Raw genomic sequence first — 22,564 nt, 5'->3', positions numbered from 1 at the left:
TACCAGTCGTTTTCTAAAATGACGTTACCTTACAACGAAACTATTTACTATAAGATAAATCGAGGCTTGCAATGGTAATCTTTTATTTGTGACTAGATCCTTTGGAATTAGCCAGCTTTAATGCAGTCTAGGCATTGAACCTTTAATAATTATGATAATATAAACCTCCGATGATATGATTTTTTCTAAGAATATTTAGGGAACTTGAGTTTCTTGGAAGCAATAACATAAGTGTCAGTGTCAGGATTAAAGCAATTCAACGAAAAATTCGAGGAATAAAGGTATAATTCACAGAAGTTTCGAGACACCATGTCTCCTCTTCAGTCAGAACAATACAACACCCTCCACACTAATGAGATGTGATGTCACGGAGATTTCTGTGAATTCCTCGAACTTGAGGTTTTTTCCATTCACTGCAGATCGATATTGAGATTCTGACTTCAGATTCTAAGTTATCGAGATTTCTTTCTATTTGGTTATAATTTAGTGAAGGCAAAATATCACTTGAAACAAGGATTTGCAGAATTATAGAAAAACATGAAATTGTGGAACTTGACAATCTGGTTAGTTTTCCCTAATACTCAACGCGGTTGGGATAATTATGTGGGAACTATGTGAAAAAATTAACAAAATTAATATATACCTATCTCGAATATCCTATAAAACAAGTTAAAAAATGATTCAACTTGCAGCAAAACTCACCGGTGGAAATTTCCTCGTAAGTCGGATTATAAAGCTCCTGAGAACTTCTGCTGGATCTATGAGCGTCGTAGGGCTGTTTTGGCGAATAAGGTGGAGGGGTGGGTGCGTGGCCAAATGTTGGCGAAACGTGGCCATGGCTGCTGTAGCTTGGAGAGAGGGCCAGCGGAGACTGGCACTGATGGAGCAGAGATGGGTTGGTGCTCTCTGCGCCTCCGTAAGTAGTCGTCGGTACTTGAGCGGTCAGTTTCATGTCTAAGAGCTGGAAAGCAAAGGGTGGTTTGTGAGTGAAAGAGAAAGAAAGAAATAGAGTAGATTATAAACATATGAAACGTTTAATTATGAAGCGATGAGATAAAATTTTGTTGTTATACAATACTTATTATCTCAAGAAGAAAATACATATAAACATATTTCAGTTCACTCATGTTCCTAGCTATCATTAGAAGAAACGGACGCAACCAACACTTGGTAGAAAATTTTTATATTTGCTTTGCCTCATTTTTCATGCTACTGAAATGAATAAATAATATTAAATTCCGCTGGTTTAATCTAGGAAGAAAATTAAAAGCTCTAAACAAAAAGAAATAAGGTTACTCTGAAGGTCATGGTTAATTACAAACCACATATTTTATAAAAATCATTGTCGACCGCAATTCTAAACAAAACCAGAAATTAGATTTAATTAATTTAATTTATTTTTCTTTTCTTACATTTTTCTGCATTGAACAAAAAAAATCCCCTGTAAAACACAACGGCAATTATTTTAAAATTACATAATTGACTTTCGGTTAATTAAACCTTATCTGATACTTGGAAAAGTACAAAATCTTTCGAATTCTTAACCATGGAAGAATGTGTAAGTCTTCAGTAGATTGAAGGGCAATGACAGTTTTATTCCAGGGGTGTCGAGTGAGTTCACAGTGATTAGAATACAAACACAAAGTATAATAGAGCACAAAGTATAATATGATGAAACTTTATTCAACTGACATTGAGCTTTCACAAGAGATAAGGGCTTCATACTTAGGTATCGACCCGACAACAGATGAAGCTTTAGGTCACTTGTGTGGGGTCGAATGTAACTATGTGGGTCCAGGTCCAAAGTTTAACGTGGGTTTCAGCCTGCCCCCTTGGGTTCGTTCTCAGTATTATTGACTCTATTTCAAAAATTCAGTTAACACCAGAATGTGATCTCTAACCGCTGGAAAGACGAAACCAAATGTCAGTGACGTAAATATGTTTATTCAATAAGTATTTGTTTTTCGTTGTCCTGCATACAAATTTCTGAATATCTTCTAACGTTAGGGAAATTTTGATTATAGACGTTCATCTCAGAGTTTCTTAAAACATCATAATTAATAAATGTCAGAAATTATATTAAATTCAGTTTCTCCTTCTTCCATAACATTCTTGAACGGTATAACAACGCGAAGAGTTCTCTATTTATGGTTTCGTTCTCAAGGTTAATATAAAATATAAAATATCATTGCCAGTCACTTCCTTTAATTTTGCTTGGATAGGTGATATTCAAATCATTTATCAAGTGGTTACCATCTGTCTCTCTGCCTGTCTGTCTGTATATTTTTTCTGCTTGGCCGACCATGTCTCTTTTCTCTCCACAAATACAATACATATGAAATAAACACAGTTTAGAATAGTGTATGCAAACATAAATTTAGTGTTGCCTAGTCATGTTTACCTAGCCATCTATCTGATCGTCGGATCAGCAAAAGTAAGAACTTTGGGTCTGATCAATAATGGATGGTTAATCACTAAGGCATACTAAGCTCCGTCGATACTCAAGACCGCTGAACATCATCGAAGCAGAGCGTGATGCTAACAATCTCATACAAAAATCATTTTCGGAAAACCGGAATTAAAGCATCTTCTGGAGCTGAAACTCCAAAATACATACGTGCATAGAAATCATCAATGCACAACCACGTATAGAACAGAAATAAATTTCTGACTTACATCAGGATCGAACCCAGGTCTTTCAATTGAAAGACAAGACCACTGCCAACCAAGGCAAACAAGTCACAAAAGAAGTTGGAACCTAAGTACCACTGTAGCTAAGGCTTTACCTGGGCAGGCTAACTGCCTCGCATATCAGCGTGTTATCCCCAACTTCCCGACTCAGCAGTGACCCAACTGACAGCATTTTATTCAAATTATCATTTCTGAGTCAATATGATAGAAATAATCAACACACAATCACGTGTGGAACAGAAATAAATTTCTGACTCACATCAGGATCGAACCCAGGTCTTGCAATTGAAAGACAAGACGGCTGCTGAGTCGGGAAGTTGGGGAAAACACACTGGTATGCGAGGCAGTTAGCCTGCCCAGGTAAAGCCTTAGGTAGAGTGGTACTTAGAGTCCAACTTCTTTTATGACTTGTGTGGCTTGGTTGGCAGCGGTCTTGTCTTTCAATTGAAAGACCTGGGTTGATCCTGATGTGAGTCAGAATTTACATACATACATACATACATACATACATACATACACACACACACACACACACACACACACACCACATCTGTGTATATATATATATATATATATATATATATATATATATATATATATATATATATATATATATATATATATATATATATATACATATACAGACACCCACATCTGTGTATATAATATATATTATATATATATATATATATATATATATATATATTATATATATATATATATATATATATATATATATATATATATATATATATATATATATATATATATATAACATAATCATGATAAGCATAATCAAAGCTTATTTTCAAAGGATACCTTTTTCCAACTCAAAATTAATTCAGCCATAATCCTACTGCGTATCATGTATTGAAATGTATAATACTATAACGGATGTTGCACATGTTGGTATTGTCTGATGTTACCTCTCCTCGGGTGCACTGCTAATTACACTAACATCAAAGCTTTTGTCATTCTAGCGCAAGTTTTATTGAGAAAGGGATTGAATCATTCACCCGGCGGCGATGATGACACCAAAAGCAAATGAATTCTGTGGTAAATGAATTCTGTGGTAGTTGATTCACTTGTAAAGTGTCTGTGGTATTTACATCTGGCAAAGATTTAACTGATAATTGCATTGTCTGTCTCTTTTCCCGTTTACTCTGCACAATAGCAAAATCTGAAATGATGAGGTTAATGAAAGTATTCTGATAAAACAGATAAAGGGGAATATGAAAGTGGAAGCAAGCGGAATAAAAAATGTGCCCAACTTAGAAATTGTACAATATACTTCATATAAATATGTGTTTATAACACATATAATTTGTAATTGATATATATATCTCGAGCAAATATAGATTGTGTTTATACTTACCTAGAGCACAATATAGTTCTAGTGATTCATATCTAGAGTACAATACAGTTCGTATTGACACGTATCCGGGTACAATATACAGTAGTTCGTACAACTATGTACCCAGAGTTCGTATGATGTGTATCTAGAGAGCAATATAGTTCGTATGAATGGGTATCCAGAGCACAACATTATTCTTATCGATATGTATCCGAAGTACAATATAGTTCATATTGATAAGTATATTAACACAGTGCATTTAATGTTAATACGTATCTAGCTGGCAGTACAGTTCGTACTGATGCGTATACAGAACCTAATTTAGTTCTCATTAATACGTATCCATAGTTCGTACTGATACGTATCTGGAGCAAAATATGGTCCTGGCTTATTACGTATTGAGGGCATAATATAATTCAAATAGATGCCTCTAAATAGCAAAGTAACAGGCATTAAGCAGCTTAAGCAGCTGAAACTGGACAAGCATAATTATCATCTGAATAGGGGTTTCAGATAAGTAAACATGCTGGCTTACCGTCAGCACTTTAACCAGCTATACCAATCGTCCTGAACACCCTCCACATTACATCTGTCATTTCTATCACAAGCTTATAAGGTCATTCAAAAGGTACTTTCAAAAGATTTTCAAAAGTCTATATGCCATACGCAGCGTTATTCTTTTACTTTTACACTTCCCACACAACTGTTTTATTACAAACGCTTGATGTACGCATCTCCCTTGTCTGAACTCACACTATACTTCACTGTCAGACTTTCTATCGCCTGTCTTGCCTTCTCAATCAGAATCCTACAACTCCTGTAGTCTTCTCTATCACCTTTACACATACACAGGGGAATTCCTTTCACTCACTCCTTTGGAGAATTTAGCTTATCCATTCAAACCTTACACACCCTGGTCAGCCATTCCATCATACTTGTACCACCTTATCACAACTCACTTGCAATCCCCTTAAATACTGCTGTTCTTACCTTTTTCAGCCTCTTGACTGCATTTCTTAATTTTCCCACAGTAGCTTCCATAATCATTCTCATACACCTCAACCTTTTCATCTTTCAGGTCTGCGCCTCCTATTCTTCCACTTTCTATTCTTCTGCATATTTTATTTATAGAACCATTGCTCACAAATTTTCTTTTTTGTATTTACCTCTTTGTAGAACTTCTTATCCTTCCTATAAGACTCCTTCATTCTTCCCAACCTGTTTTTTTTTTTTTAAAATTCTTCTTCTCTCTCTCTCTAACCTTTTTAACTACCTACGCATAATCTTCTCCTTTTGTATTGCAACTGCATCTCAAATAACATACCTTTTTCCTTCACTAAACTTTTTATTTCCTCATCCCTCCATACACACACTGTTTTTCTCCCTCGTCTCACGTTCCTTTATAGTGTTTCCATAACCCAGTCCTAGAATTTTACACTCTCTTCATGCACGCCTACAACTTCAGCGTTTTTGACCATAGCCCATTTTCCTTCTATTTTCTCCTCATCTGCTCGCTTTACTTCCTCCTCATCAAACTGACTTGACTTGATTATCCTTTTAGCTACTTTCCATCCCTTCCTTTCCAACTTGAACTTCCCTTTATTAAGAACACTGTAATTCCGTGATGACTGATGTTAAACTTAAGTTTTTAATTTTTTTTTTTTTAGCTAAATAATGAGCAGATGTACCCCTGGCCACTCCTTTTGTCACCATTATATCCAGTAGCTTGCTTTTCCATCTACTCTTAATTATTTCAAATTCTGTCAGTTCTTCATTGGACAGGTGGGTACCGTTCTCAGCTAGCACTCTGCTGGCCCCGCGTTCGATTCTCCGACTGGCCAGTGAAGAATTTGAGGAATTTATTACTGGTGATAGAAATTCATTTCTCGCTATAATTGGTTCTTAGCCACGTAAATGAATCTAATCGTTCGGGCCAGCCATAGGAGAGCTGTTAATCAGCTCAGTGGTCTGGTTAAACTAAGGTGTACTTAACTTTTTCTAACCTCCTGTTTTCCTCACCCTTTTCTCTTTGCCAAGAGTACTTGTGCATGTCTTCTTTGGGAATCATTTATTTGCAACAATCGCAAGTTTCTTTCGAGACACATTACCACAAAACTTTCTCCATTCTCACTTATTTTATGAATTGCATATTTGTCCACACTGCCATCCTTTTTTTCTGTCACCTACCTTCGAATTTAAGTTACACAGTACAATTATCTCTTCTTGCTCTCTAAGCCCAGTGAGGCACAGATTCAAACTTTCAAACGCTCCTAGAAGGAATTTGTTTTATTCTGGCCTATACACCCCAACCCCCTCAACTTTGTCCTCTTGCTAGGCTCAACCTTACCTTTACAATTTTCTAAACATTCCCAAAGTCTCCCTCAATCAATAAGTGCTAAACCTCCCCTATCTCTACACCTTTCTATTACCCCGGATACAATCACTCTACATCCATCCACCTCCTGTGCACATCCTCCGTTCACCTTTGTCACGCTCAAGGTCAGTTTAAAAATATATATATACACACATGCACACACATATATACACACATGTACATATATATCTATATACATATAAATATATACAGTATATATATATATATATATATATATATATATATATATATATATATATATATATATATATATATGTTTATATATATATATATATATATATATATATATATATATATATATATATATATATATATATATATATATATATATAGAGAGAGAGAGAGAGAGAGAGAGAGAGAGAGAGAGAGAGAGAGAGAGAGAGAGAGAGAAAGCCTAAAGAAACAAACAAAAAGTCGTACATTTTTCGATAGTTGATAAGAGAGGAAATTATCCGAACGACTGCCACCCCTTCCGTGAGTAAGTGTCCATTCTAACCACGAAGAGAAAGCCATAAATTTCAAGCTAAAAGAACTCGCTTCGAACACGCTATGACGGGATTCTCACCGGTTAAGTGCTTGTGATATTTACTTTTAGTGGAACTGTTGAAGGCAATGATAGGGAAACAGGCAAGGATTTTCATAATAATCCTTAATCGATGAGTAAATAAAAACATTTTATAAATAATGCTATCTCCAAAGTACCATTATTTATTTAAAAAAAAAAAACAAGAGTGGTCATTCAAAAGCACCCAATTCCAAATTCGGTGACAGCTTAGGAAAAATCACTTGTATAAAGTATTTTCATATATCTTAGTGCTAGTAATACAACCGAAGTAATGAATAGTGGGTTTTTGATAATGGTCGTAACCTTAACGGCACACGTACGTGAATGACAAAATCACGCACGTTACAAAATGACAAAGGAAAACCTATGTGTGTGTATATATATGCATATATATATATATATATATATATATATATATATATATATATATATATATATATATATATATATATATATATATATATATATATATATATATATATATATATATATATATATATATACATATATTTCTCTTTGTCAGTTTATGACATAAGATAATAAAGTCTCGCTCTCTTTCCAATCTACGATTGCATTCTTGTGGGGGAAGCAATTTTGCCCATTTCATGAAAATATCAGTTACGCCTATGCAGACTCTCAAGAAAGTTAAGGCACGGAATAATGGGATTGGGGCTAGTAACCTCACCCAAAAACACTTTCCTAGAACTACTAGAAAGTATTGGTAAGCATTTCACACTTTAGTCTCAGCAATGCTCAACAACTTCTTACTGTTGCATATATATATATATATATATATATATATATATATATATATATATATATATATATATATATATATATATATATATATATATGTATATATATATATATATATAATCACTTTTACGATATAATGGACTACAATTTAAATATACTTGCACCTGCAACCTTTGGATATGGGAAGCCTGACACATCACTAAGCGTCCGTAGGAAACTGATCGAAGAGATCCCGAATGACAATCCCGCGATTATGGATGGACATCGACCGAGCAGAAAAATCGGACGGCGGAAGGCTGATAACTGACCTTTTTGACCGATGGCTGAAAATGAAAATTCCACTTCCAATTGACATGGCAACGTGAGAGCGGTAAATTTTTGCCAATTACAACGAAGTTTTCATCACAAAATTGCTGTCTGCCGTCCTGCTGGTTCTATTTATACTACTAATACCGCCAACGCTACTGCTACTTCTGCTTCCTCTACTACCGCCGGCACCAGCAGGGCAGCGGCCCTTGTGATATTGGCCGTAATTTTATGAAAAAGTAATTTCATCACTGCAGTATTAATGGCTATCGGTGACATGATTAAAAATATTATGGTTATGATCATCACTATAAATGACAAATGAAAATTTAATTTCAGTTGACATTGCTTTAAAAGGTTAATATGAACATTACAGAATTATAATATTTTCATTTACGGTCACTGCACACATAAAGGTCTTCACATTCGACGAAATATGACCAATGCGCCGTCGATCTCACTAATACATTGATTATCTTAAATTCTGTTTTCCACTTTGACAGAATTCAAATTAAACGCTATGTCAGGATTTTTGGAGTTGTAGAAAAAATATTCGCTTTTTTAAACATGGATATTCATATCTTCAATCCTTGTGTGTGTGTGTGTGTGTGTGTGTGTGAGAGAGAGAGAGAGAGAGAGAGAGAGAGAGAGAGAGAGAGAGAGAGAGAGAGAGAGAGAGAGAGAATGACTAAATATAGGATTATGCTTTTAAACCTTAAATCTCCACGGCCTCATACTACCGTGTTTCATTTACTCTGTTTTACGGTTCTTCCTAAATGGAAGAAAATGGAGCAAGGTAGTCATGGCCGCCATTAATTTCACTTTCTTACCAGGTCAGTGACTTTCAACGAAATGCTTTTGCACGAAAAGTATCTTTCTCATTATTAGGTCTGGTAATAACTGCCTGTTAGGTGGCGGCCTTGCCTTGAGAAGTATGAAGGAAGGAGTAAGTAAGAGGCCACGTTAAATATTTTTAGGGGAATTTAAGATATTACAGCGAATAAACAGTTGCATAATTCTTTTATGAATAACAGATGACGACCCTATTTAAGTCTTTGCTGTTAATTTCCTTCTATTTAAATGAGTATTATTTCATTAGACAATAACTGTCCCGAACACGGTAGGAAACATATGTTGCATTAAAATAATCTTACACTCTTTAAAATAATCTTTAAAATACTCTTGTACTCTATATTTAACTGTGTTATTATTATCTCTCCCCCACCCACACCGTCTTTAACTTAGCAAAATAGTTTAGATTTCTTAAATAGGAACAAAAGACGGATGAACAATCAAATCATTATTCATCAGTGCCAAGAAAATACAAATGCAACAATTTTCCTCTACAATTGCATGTACAATGACCCTGTTTGGTGTGACGTTTCCAATAATGCTAAAAAAAAGGGATAACTGAATACTCTCACAACTCTCCGGTATTCCTAAATTCTCTATTGCTGGTTTTTATAATTACAAATAAAATACATATTTTCATCCAGAATGGTACATCAAACAGCAGAGAGGAAAATCTGCCACTTAAATATAATCATTTATCCTTACACTGGCCAGTGAATTTACAATTTAGATTCATACAGGCAGGCATTTACGATAAATTTCTGGATATATTGGAAAAGCAGATGTCTATTATGAGGTAAACGGGAAAAAAAAATTCAAACCTTTACCTGTCTAGTTGAATGTTCAGTGTTTGAATATATTACCGTGAATGAGGTGACAGTATTAATTAATTATGCACTCAAGTAAAGTGCCAATTAAAGTTATTATACGAAACTCAACATTTCCCACAATTTTCAGCAAATTTCAGTGTAACGTTACGTCGTAGATTTCGACTTTTCCCCCTCTCTTCTCTATTTTGAAAAGGGGAAGGGATTGATAATTGAAAGTTTGTTTTGGTGTGAGGACATGAAATTCCCTTCTGAGCTGAATGTCGTTGAAATGAAAATCAGTATTAACGTAGGCATCTAATATTGTTTCTTTTTATCACTGCTCAAAATTAGTCCCATACCACTGAATGGTGTTGAGAACATGACATGTAAAGAATCGTACATACTAGCTTTGTTATTAATAATGTAAGAAATATAAGAGATTCATGCATCACTTAATTCATTGATAACATTGCATCTGTTAACAAAAAACTTGGAATCTTTTGAATTGAACTATATATATATATATATATATATATATATATATATATATATATATATATATATATATATATATATATATATATATATATATATATATATATATATATATATATATATATATATATATATATATATATATATATATATATATATATATATATATATATATATATATATATATATATATATATATATATATATATATATATATATATATATATATATATATATATATATATATATATACATACAGTATATATATTTATACAATATAATAAAACTATATAAATTTGTGAAATGCCTTGGAGAGGTTGCTCCTGAGGGTGTTAACATTTCGGCTTTCAGCAAAATTTTGGGATGAAGTTGCTGGACCCATACCCTTTAAATACCTAGCTGCGATCCATGCATTCGACTAAGCATCATGTGTCTAATCTACTGCTTTATTGAAGAGAAGCAGAATGGGTTTTTCATGAAATTGCCCAAATTGTTTTCCTCACAGGGTAGTAAAACAAACATGGCGGAACAATCATGCTAAATGTTTCAGAGTTCATAGCTCAGTGAAATTAAGTATAGCTGTCTTCAGTTAATCATAAGTAAAAGAAACATTTGTATTTATACTTGGACAGTGCACAGGGGTCTCCTTCTGATGTCGGCCTATGAGTGTCAGATGCTGATGCCATTAACAACAAAAAGTAAAACAGTGGAAACAGAGAGAGAGAGAGAGAGAGAGAGAGAGAGAGAGAGAGAGAGAGAGAGAGAGAACGAAGTGCTTGGGTATTCAATGGTAAAACGTAAAGTTCTAAGGTGATTATTGGAGCTGAAATATAATGAGGGTGTAAGCGCGCCTAGCTATACAGATGTGTACACAAACGCACGAGTGCATACATATACAAAACTACACACATTATACGTGAGAGGCATACACACAAAAATGGATAATTACACTTCCTTAACGGATAGTTACTCTTTTACAATTCCATATGAACAAAAACACATTCTTGTACAAACAATATATATATATATATATATATATATATATATATATATATATATATATATATATACATACACACATATATATATATATATATAATTATATACATATAAATAAATATATATGTATATATATACTGTATATACACACACACACTAGCTGACCAACCCGGTGCTGCCTGAGAAAACTCTGAATGACAACCGATGAACTCTCTCTCCAACTCTCACTCACTCCTTCCCTCTTTCTCCTTCCTAACACCCCTTCTACTCTCTCTCTCTCTCTATCCAAATCTATCTCATTTTTTCCCTCTTTCTCGTCACTAACACCCCCTCAACTCTCTCTCTCTCTCCAACTTTTCCTCTTTCTCCTTCCTAACACCTCCTCTACTCCCTCTCACTTCCTCTCCCTTTCACTTTCTCTCTCTCTCTATGTCATTTTCACTCTCTCCCTTTCCTGTTAAGATAGTTGCTTTAATTACATTGCCCAACATTTTTCACTCCTTCTCACCCACCTTCCCATAGGGGCTGAACTTGGACTTAAAGGACATCGGGAGTGTCACTGTTCAGCTCACCGACCTCGAAAACTATAGATTAGACACTAATGTCTGTCGTTTTCGGTTATTTTTACATGTCAACCCCTTCCCACCGCCACCCCCTTTGGTGCCAGTGAAATCTTTATCCCCACAGTATTCTTTTCCAGGTAGTAAGTCGTATGTATACCAAAATAAGGTATGATAAACCCATAGGGTTTATTTAGTTACTAAGTCTATGGGCAGAACCAGCTCTGTTTCAGGGAAGCCCTTCCCAACCCCTCCTCCCTATGGTGCATTTTGATGCTAGTGATGCCTTACCCCCACAGTATTCTTTTCTAGATAGTAAGTCATATATATACCAAGTTTGGTTGAAATTGCTCAATGCATTTCAGAGTTATGCTGAAACACGCACACACACATACATATATCCATTTATATATATATGTATATGTATATATATATATATATATATATATATATATATATATATATATATATATATATATATATGTGTAAACATATATTTATAAATGTATCTATATAAATATACATATATATGTATACGTTTACATATATGTATATATATGAATATATATATACATATATATATATATCTATATATATATATATATATATATATATATATATATATATATATATATATATATATATATATAAAATAAGAATTTTCATAAAACACTATTTAATATGTTGAAACCATATATTTTGACTTGTTTCTGTGCCCCTGTTCATCATGTAGAATATGGACAGGTGGATTGTTACAATGGTATATATACAAAAACATGAAGGTGTGGCCTTAGGCCTCCGATGTTAAGTGATTTGGCGTTTCTTAAGAAGGAGGAGAATTAAAATTCCTGTGGTTTTTGGCCTCGTTGGCTCCCGTTTGGCGATGGAACTGGCAGAAGTCGCGTTTCTTGGGTCATCTTCTTCAAAAGTTGATCGAGAAAGATGCAATGGCGTCCGATTTCCAATATCTGGAGGACAGGTTCATATTGTTGGTTTGATTGATGATAGCAGATTCCAGCATCTTTCTTTTGTACGGACAGCTCAAATTTTGAAAACCAACTCCGCCCCAGGAGTTAATGACATGCCCTGTATTTCTAATATGTAGGAAAATTCCCGAACTCTCCGTTGTAACGTTACTGATCTTTTTCTGTGCCTGTTATTCTTTGCGAAGGATCTACCTGTCTTGCCTAGATAAATGTCATACATGCCAATACTACAAAACCGGTATCTTGTAAACTCCGGCTTCAACCCTTTTGTTATTTAATGTATCTACGTTAACTAGGAACTCCTGATGGTTTGGGATAATGGATAATGAAAAGGATTATCAGAACTGAGTTTTCTCTCAAGTGGCCTTTTGGATGTTTTTCATCGTATGGAAGCTTTATTTTGTTGTTGAAATCTATTTGTCTGGATGTGATGGGACCTCTGTTAGTATATTTTATTTGCTTATCAAGCCCTCTCGATAAGTGTGGTGGATAGAGCAGTTGGTTAGGTGTTGGCGGATCATTTAAATTCTTGATCCAGGTACTCATTTAACATGATCAAGAAGAGAATAGGTTGCACCCTACCATGATTTTTTTGGAGACGTCGTGGTATGCTTATCAAGAAAGTATGGGATGTTCAGCAAATGAAATGATTTTTGGTATGAGATGTAAATGTCCTGTTCTGTTTTCTTATGATCAGTAATCTAGGAAGAAAATTTTCCGATTCTGTTTAGGAGAATTTATGGTCGGAACTTGACGAAAAAGGTAGAGAAATTAAAAATTCCTTTAAAAAATCCCCCAGCTATTGTCCCAGAAAATAAAGATATCATCTACATATCTAAGCTAGATCATGTTATGGGGTTTGATAGGACAAAAGTTCTGTTTCTTATTCCATGTGAAAAGTTTGCTAGAAGGGGTGATGGGGACTTCCATGATACAGCCAAATTTTTGTTTCGAAAATTGATCATTGACCAGGAAGAAGTTGTCAGAGGATCTGTGTAATCTAACAAACGTGTTTTCTTTCAGATACTAAAACTTTACAAACAAAATTTGGCTGTAGCATGGGAAGTCCCCTATGATGGTTTCTAGCAAACTTGTACATGGAATATTTTCAAACAGAAAATTTGTCGATAAACAAACCATAACATGATGTTGGCTTAGATATGTAGATGATATCTTTACTTTCTGGGACAATTTTTGCTGGGGGACTTTAAGGAATTTTTTAAAAGGCTAAATAAGTTCCGACCATAAAATTTAAAACAGAATGGGAAAAGGATCGGAAATCACCTTCCATAGATGTACTGAAGATAAGAAAACAGAACAGGTATGCATTTACAGTATATAGAAAACCCACCTCAAGTCATTATAGTTCTCCTACATTCATTTCTTGAAGAAACCAGATGTCTCCGTTTAAATCATGGTTATAGGTGCAACTGATTCCATCAGAGGACTTAGGATATGTTCCCTGAGTACTCTGATCAAGAACTTAATATCCGCCAACACCAACGCAACTGTTTCCACCACAGATTTGTCGAAAGGTTATTAATAAAGTCCCTTAAAATATACTACAGAGGCTCCCACTCACAACAGACAAATAGATTTAAAACAAAAATAAAGCTTCCATACTGATGAAAACATCAAAAGGCCAATGAGTGATGGATCAACTGATAATCCTTTCATTTTCCATTATCCCAAATCCATCGGGGAGTTATTCTTAACGGTAAGAAATAACAAAAGGGAAGAAGTGTTTAAGAAGATACCGGAAGTAGGACTGATCAACATTTAAAAGGCGAGACAGGAAGATCGCTATTCAAAAGGGATAACAGAGCACAAAAGATCAGCTACTGTTACGCTCATGGAGAGTTCCAATTTTCCCCTACATATTAGAAAACAGGGCATGTCATTAACTTTTGGGCGGCTGGTTTTCAAGAGTAGCTGTCCAAATTTCAAAAAAGAAAGCTGCTGAATCTGCTATCATCAATCAAACCAAAGACAAACCTGTTTGGAGGACAGGAAATCAAGAATCCATTGACACCTTAATCCTCGCACCCTTTTTGAAGAAGATGACCACAAGAAACGCGTAATGCAAGATCCATCGTATCCGACGGGAGCTAACTGAGGCCAAAAACCACTAATGTCTTGGTCAATCTCCTCCTCAGAAACGCCACCAACTGAAAAGAATCGTTAGGCCTTAAGGCCACACCATTCATGTTTTTGTATGTATACCATTGTAGGAATTTCCACCTTTCCATATTCTACCAGTGAACAGGGGCACAGAAACAAGTGCCCGAAAATATGGTTTCAACGTTTAAATAGTGTTTTATGGGCCTTCTATTTTCATATTACACTGTAGTATTACAGGAAAAGACATTCATATATATATATATATATCCCTATATATATATATATATATATATATATATATATATTTCATGATGTTGCCTTGTAATATGCATATCCTCCTATAATTTGATATGTTTACTCTTCTATTTATCATATGTTATGTACTGTATAATAATAATGATTGTTGAAGTACCATATGTAGTGTAGTGTCAGATCTCAAGAATTAGTGATTTAGATAACTTAACAGCGTAATTTAGAATTGAGAGTTCAGCCCTTGAAGTTGGTCAAGTGACTAGAGAGAAGCTAATGGAACTGCAGAACAAGGATACAACATTGGCTGATTTGTTCTTCGGAGTTCTTGATCAAGAAGAGATGCAACAAACTCCTATCTGTTATTATCTGGAGGAAGGATTGCTAATGAGGAAGCATTGACCTGCAGATATTCCATGAAATGCTGAATAGGGTGAATATCATCAAATTTTAATTCCATATCCATTGAGGAAGCAAGTGGTAGCAGTAGCACACGAGTCTGGACATATGGGAATCAGGAAGACTGTTGAGAAGATTATGAAGTATTTCTTCTGGCCTGGACTTCACAAGGATGTTAGCAGGTTTTGCAGAGAGTGTCATACATGCCAGATAGCTGGAAAACCGAATGAAACCATTCAGAAAGCACCCCTACAACCCATAGAAATTAGAGGAGAACCCTTTAGCAAGGTGATTATATATGTGGTTTAGCCGCTTCCAAAAACAAAGAAAGGAGATGAATATCTGTTAACATTAATGTGTCTAGTGACTAGGTATCCTGAGGTGGTTCCTGTAAGAAGTATAAGTGCAAAGGTAATTGCTGAGAAGTTAGTAGAGTTTTTCTCCAAGTTTGGAATACCAGAAGTTGTGCAAAATGTTAGAGGAATGAACTTGACTTCAAAATTGTTCCAGGATGTGATGAACTTGTTAGGAGTGAAACTGCAGTTATCAGCTGCTTATCATCCAGAGACTCAAGGAGCCTTGGAAAGGTTCCACCAGACACTGAAAAGTATGTTAACTAAGTACTGTATAATGAATCAGGAAGAGAATAGGATGCTGGTTTACCCTTGATGTTGTTTGAAGTTAGGAATGCTTATCAAGAAAGTATGGGATGTTCACCAAATCAAATGATTTTTGGTTGAGACGTGAGACATCCATTGAAGATTCTTGCAGAGAATTGGGAAGAAAATCAAGAGGAAATCCAAGAAGAATATGTGAAGAACTTGACGAAAAGGTTAAGAGAAATTAGAAAATTCTCTTTAGAAAATCTGAAAATAAGCCAAGAGAAAATGAAAAGGAAATATGATGCTAAGACTAAGCTAAGAAATTTTAGTATAGGACAGCAAGTTCTAGCATTCTTACCAGTGAAAAGATTTCCCCTTACCAATAAGTTTCAAGGTCCTTATAGGATAATAGAGAAGTTAAGCAATCGAACTTATGTGATCGAAACACCAAGAAGAAGGAAACGACAGAGGAAGATACATGTGAATCTTCTGAAACCTTACTTCTCAGAGACTTAAACTGAAACAGTGTCAATAACACAGACAACTTCATCTACAGAGGACGATGATGGTTACGTATTAGGACCTGAAAGCTAGATGAACAATTCTTCAGTACTGGAAAATTTGGAAGATAAACTAAAACATCTGAGTGTTGAGCAAAGTAGTGAATTAAGTGAGGTGATTAGAAGTTTCCCTGAAATTTTGGCAGATGTACCTAGGCATACTGATCTCACAAAGCATGAGATAAAGATCAGAGAAGATGGAAAACCTTTTAAAATGAGAGCATATCGCGTATCACCTTTTCATAGAGATGTTTTGAAGAAAGAAGTTGAATATTTGTTGCAGCATGGATTAGTAGAACCCAGTTCAAGTCATTATAGTTCACCGTGTGTGTTAGTGAAGAAACCAGATGGCTCATTTAGGATGTGTACTGATTATAGGAAACTGAATTCCATCAGTGTAGCTGATAATTATCCCTTTCCTCTTATTGATCAATTAATTGATAATATTGGGCAAGCCAAATTTGTTTCCAAGACAGATTTGTTGAAAGGTTATTATCAAAGTCCCTTAGATGAGGATGCTAAGTTGCTGTCAACTTTCATTACTCCTTTTGGACTGTATACATACACTGTTTTGCCATTTGGTCTGATGAATGCACCAGCAACATTCCAACAAGTGATGGATCAACTGCTAGGATCAATAGAAAGAGTGGGTGTATACCTTGATAACATTGTAATTTATTCTAATACACGGTAAGAACATCTGAAGATTTTAAGGAAAGTGTTCAAGAAACTATGGGAAGCAGGACTAACGATCAACTTACAAAAAAGTGAGTTTGGAAAGGCAACTATTCAGTATTTGGGATTTGAAGTTGGAAAAGGCCTTCTCGCTCCTGTTGACGCTCATGTAGAAGGTATCCGCATGGCTAACCCCCCCTACTACGAGGAAACAGGTACAAAGATTTTTGGGCATGGCTGGATTTTATCGCCGATTCTGTCCAAATTTCTCAGCCGGAGTAGCTCCCTTAACTGACTTAACCAGTCCAAAGACAAAGTTTGTTTGTACTCCAGAATGTCAAGAATCATTTGAGAAGGTTAAAGCCATATTAACTTCAAGACCAGTGCTTCACGAATAAGAAGTTTGTAAAGCAAGTTGATGCATCCGACTGTGGAACTGGAGCTGTTCTACTTCATGTCTTCAAAGCTGAAAAAGCATCAGAAGACTTACTCAACAATTGAAAAAGAAATGTTAGCATTAACCACAGCATTGAAAAAGTTTGAAGTGTATGTGAACTGACCTAGGAATGAAGAAATTTTAGTACTGTCTGACCACAACCCTATCTCTTCATCAGTAAGATGAAAAATAACAATCAGAGACTGACCAGGTGGTCTTTATGCCTGCAACTGTATAATGTAAAAGTGAAACACATTTCAGGAAAAGATAATGTCATGGTAGATTATTTATCCCGTTGTGAATCGTTGTATTCAAACCTGGGATAACTAATCTTCTGGGGGAGGAATTTCATGGTGTTGCCTTGTAATATGTATATCCTCCTATAATTTTGATATATTTACTCTTTTATTTATCATGTGTTATGTATAATAATAATGATTGTTGAAGTATCGTATGTAGTCTAATGTCAGATCTCAAAAGAGTTATAGATTTAGATAACTTAACAGCATAATTTAAGATTAATAATGTCTTTCTTGATAATAGAGTAGTAGCAGGAGAGAGAGATTCAAGTTTTAGACCAGATGTGCCATCTGTCACCAGTTAAGATAAAGCGCTGACAGGTTGGGAATAACGATCGCTGCTCAGTTTGGGTTTTTCATTTTGTTTTTAAAACATGACAATCATAATTAGCCAGTAGAAATCTGTTTGATCACATTAGATTTCTGTAAAAGCTTTGTCTCATACGAGAAGAGGACAAATAATTTCATAATGTTACATATATGGCTCTGGTCACGTATGCATTTTTTGAGAGTAAGAGCACATGGCAATTGCATCATGTTTAAGATTGCATTGCTCTGATCATGTATTGTCCTGATTGCATTCAAAACGTTTTGCTGGAAGCGACGTCATGTTCCTCCTTCTAGAACTTTTGTGTCTTGTACCCAAAATGCCTTGATGATGCTATATGATTGTTTTAATTTCCTACTGGAATCCTCAGATTTGTTCATTCTGATATTCAAGACTGATCAGTTTGGTTCCCTCTCTTTCTCTCTCTCGCTCTTTCTTCAAAAGAGATAAGTTATTAATGTAGAATATTTGTGATCACTGGTATTAGTATTAGCTTTGAGATCTGAATTAAGTAAGATTATTTAATTTGTAACGGCGCCATATAAAAAAAGTGTGTTTTGTGAATTGAAAGCAGCTGCATATTCTGGGATTGTACAAAGGTTTTCACAAGCTTGTGTAAGGTAAAGTTAATTTTAATTATTATTACCATGGTATAATAAGGTATATCAGGGAATTTTTGCCTAAGTGAAATTATTTTATTGATAAATCTTTTCTGTATGTTGTGTGTTCTTGTATTTGCAATCTCTTGGTTTTTCACAATTTTTTTGTATTTTGGTGATTTAACATTTTTTACTTAGCAATTTAAGTATTTATTAATAATTTAACATTGCATACTTGATTTAATTTTCATTTACTAAGATTTTCTTTTCAAATCTTGAGTAATTCTTGATAGCTTAAATTTTGCTTGATTAATCTAATTTCTTGATAAATTAAAGTTTTTGTGATTTAGTTTTGTTTAACGATTGAACTCAAGAATTAATTGAATTTTTGTGTTGTTTTCAGTAGTAAATTTTTCAGATTGTGAATTCTCATTATAAATTTTGAATTTAACAATAAATTTTTGCATTTAAAATTTTAAAAAAACAGTGTTTCATTTGTTGACCACCAGTGAATAGGATTAATTGTGTGTGCATAAGGCAAAGTGATAAACATGTTTTCTTCCTTTAGTTTTGCTGAAATGAATTAAGACCAGGGAAACAGTTAAAAGTTGTTTGATGGAGTGATGCTCTTTTAACTGTTGGTGCCTCACAATAGTCTTGATAAACTTAGTTTGATTTTTCATATGATTAATGAGCTTTTTAAGGGATCACTGTTACATTTAGAATACTCAGTCGTAATTCTTATTGTTATGAGAGTTCAGGTATCTGGCTGAAGTGAGGTAAATTTTCGAAATCTGTGATTAGTTGTATAATAACCAGGTACTTGGTGCGCATCGTGACAATATATATATATATATATATATATATATATATATATATATATATATATATATATATATTGACTGATTGCCGACGAACATGTGACGTTTATTATTTCAAAACAACTCTTCTATAACTCTGAATCCCAAACTCCTGTAAACTCAAGTACCGCACAAAAATATGAATGTTGTTGCTCTATGCACCATTTATTCCCTTCTGCCGACTACTGTTTCAGCCATTCACTCATTGCTGTCATCAGGGTTATACAAGGTTCACAAAGGAACTACACATAAATAATGTATATATATATATATATATATATATATATATATATATATATATATATATATATATATATATATATATATATATATATTGCCGTACAGTCACCATACATCCTCAACTCTTTTGGGGGGCCTGGTGACAGAAGGATAAGGCCTTCTAGTTCTCAGCTGAGTGGCTAATCCCACACTTTTATCTTACGGTAGAAAAACTTACGCTTTGTCAGAAAAACTGGAGCTTATCCTACACCTGGATGAAGTTGTAATGTGATAATCTTTAGTAATTCTGCTTGCTTAATTAAATGGAATTTGGTCGTGGTCAGATCTTTGCGTAAAAGATCTGTCCTTTGTTTTCACACAGAGTGAGCATGGCTAAGCGTCTACCTATCTCGATATACATACACAAGAATAGGAGAATCATTTCTAACTCCAGTGTACTGCAAACCCATTAATGCAGGAAGAACCCTGAATGCCGAATGAAAATGCGGAGATGCCTACCGACTTTCATTCGTATTCGCCTGCGTGGGCAGGTATTCATTCATGGCAGTATCTGGAACTCTATTAACAAGGAGATAGACCAGACCCGGAAGCTTTTAACCGACAAAGGATGTCAGAATAACATTACAGAAGAACATCCGTGTTTGAAATTAAACTGCCAGACAACCGCTAGCAATGAAGGTCATCGAGAATGTAGTAAAATCTTCCACAGAATGTCACATGATACTGCAGTAAAGGAAAAACTAAAGATTTATTAGAAGTATTTGGAAGAGGAATTATTCAATGTACTTCTGCGAAACTCTATCTCTCAGTCTTCGCCCACGCTAAACTTAATCATTGTAATAAGGAATTTTACCGTTCTCGTGCAGAGAGATGATACGTGACAAATGATTAATAGTAAATATCATGTTTAGTAAAGTCTCCCTCAAAATCATACATGTTGGTTGCATTGCTGCAGCTCTTTAAAGGCGTCTGTAGTGCTACAGAAACAGTGGAATTGTACCCAACACGTTACAGAAAAATGCAACGGAAAGCCTGAAATCGTACACCAAGTCACAGACAACTTTTAATTACATGTTGTCTTCTGTCCGAAGATTTAGAACATAAACCATTTTCGACGAAGGAGGCAACTGGCAGAGGAGACAGGAGCAAGAACATCAAGAAAATGTCAGCAGAAACGCTTAAATATCACTGAAGAAAATCAATGCATTCTCGACTCCCAACTACACAACGAGAGAGAGAGAGAGAGAGAGAGAGAGAGAGAGAGAGAGAGAGAGAGAGAGAGAGAGAGAGAGAGAGCTGTGTTAGATTAGTTTACAGTACGCAAAATGCAATAAAAGTTATAAACTTTTCCAACATATCCTCGTAGACGAAATGAGAATGTATTTACTAAACAGAGAATGTTAAAGCGTTATTAATAAGTTATTAAATGATTTACCTGTTATTCTGGAAATAAAAATTTTCCTTTAGACATCAACCAATGAAATGTATATATATATATATATATATATATATATATATATATATATATATATATATATATATATATATGTATGTATGTATATATATATATATATATATATATATATATATATATATATATATATATATATATATATATATATAGTCTGTGTGTGTGTATGTGTTTGTATGCACGCATGTATGTATGTGTGTATGTTTGTGAGTGAAGAGAACAAAGCATGTCGAGAATCTGCACATAGAGACCGAGAGTTCCGCAGCTCTTCGTGGGAAAATCGCAGTCTGTTTGCATGCATTAACTTGGCTTCAATGCATAATAACTGCGAAGAACTTATCCAACAGTGCCTCAGAACTCTTGACTGTAACTCCCAGTGGAATTCAGACATGGAAAGAAAATTAGGAAAAGAAACGTTTTAAACTCGGCCATTAATGACATCTGGATTGCTAAAAAAAAAAAAAAAAAAAATGGAAGAATCCGCAGTGTACTGTAATTACAAAAAAAAAGGAAAAAAGGAGACAACTCCTCAGGCTATGTTTCACTGATGTTCACGAGTGACCAGGTATGCTTAATGGTCAGTTTAAATTGTTCAAATGGTCTGCTGGAACATAAGGAATTTGCCAGCAGTTTCTGGAACCTTCCATTATCTCCACAGTTCTTCGCTAATGGACCTTGTGCTCTCTTCCTTTCTCCGCCGTTCTTCTTAATTTCAGTGTATTTCTCTCTTTTCCCTTTATTCTGCGGTTGATTTTGCTTTGTCCTCTTATAATGAATGAGACACTTCAGGTAAATGTATACGTTCTTTATCACGCGGCTATTGCAGCTGGCTAAAAGATATTAGTTGCTGAAACGATATCATATCTATTTTTCAGGAGCGCTTCTTTCAATTATCGTTCGGTCATAAAAGCCAACAAATGATGATATCAGGAAAGGAACAATGATTTGGAAAATTAA

The 22,564-nt window shown here is 34.6% G+C and overlaps 1 protein-coding gene across 3 annotated transcripts in view; it reads right to left on the bottom strand.

Annotated features, from left to right (window-relative positions):
• Positions 1-22,564, bottom strand: part of LOC136848772 (uncharacterized) — a 413,864-nt gene that overhangs the window by 6,713 nt on the left and 384,587 nt on the right. For all 3 annotated transcript variants that reach the window (XM_067121362.1, XM_067121361.1, XM_067121363.1), the window contains one exon: positions 703-961. In XM_067121362.1, coding sequence (XP_066977463.1) covers positions 703-961 — 259 coding nt within the window. The remainder of the gene's footprint in view (positions 1-702; positions 962-22,564) is intronic.

The sequence above is a fragment of the Macrobrachium rosenbergii genome, chromosome 19, assembly GCF_040412425.1.
Source record: "Macrobrachium rosenbergii isolate ZJJX-2024 chromosome 19, ASM4041242v1, whole genome shotgun sequence".
NCBI classification, from domain to species: Eukaryota; Metazoa; Arthropoda; class Malacostraca; order Decapoda; family Palaemonidae; genus Macrobrachium; species Macrobrachium rosenbergii.
This window is presented reverse-complemented; position numbering and strand designations above follow the sequence as displayed.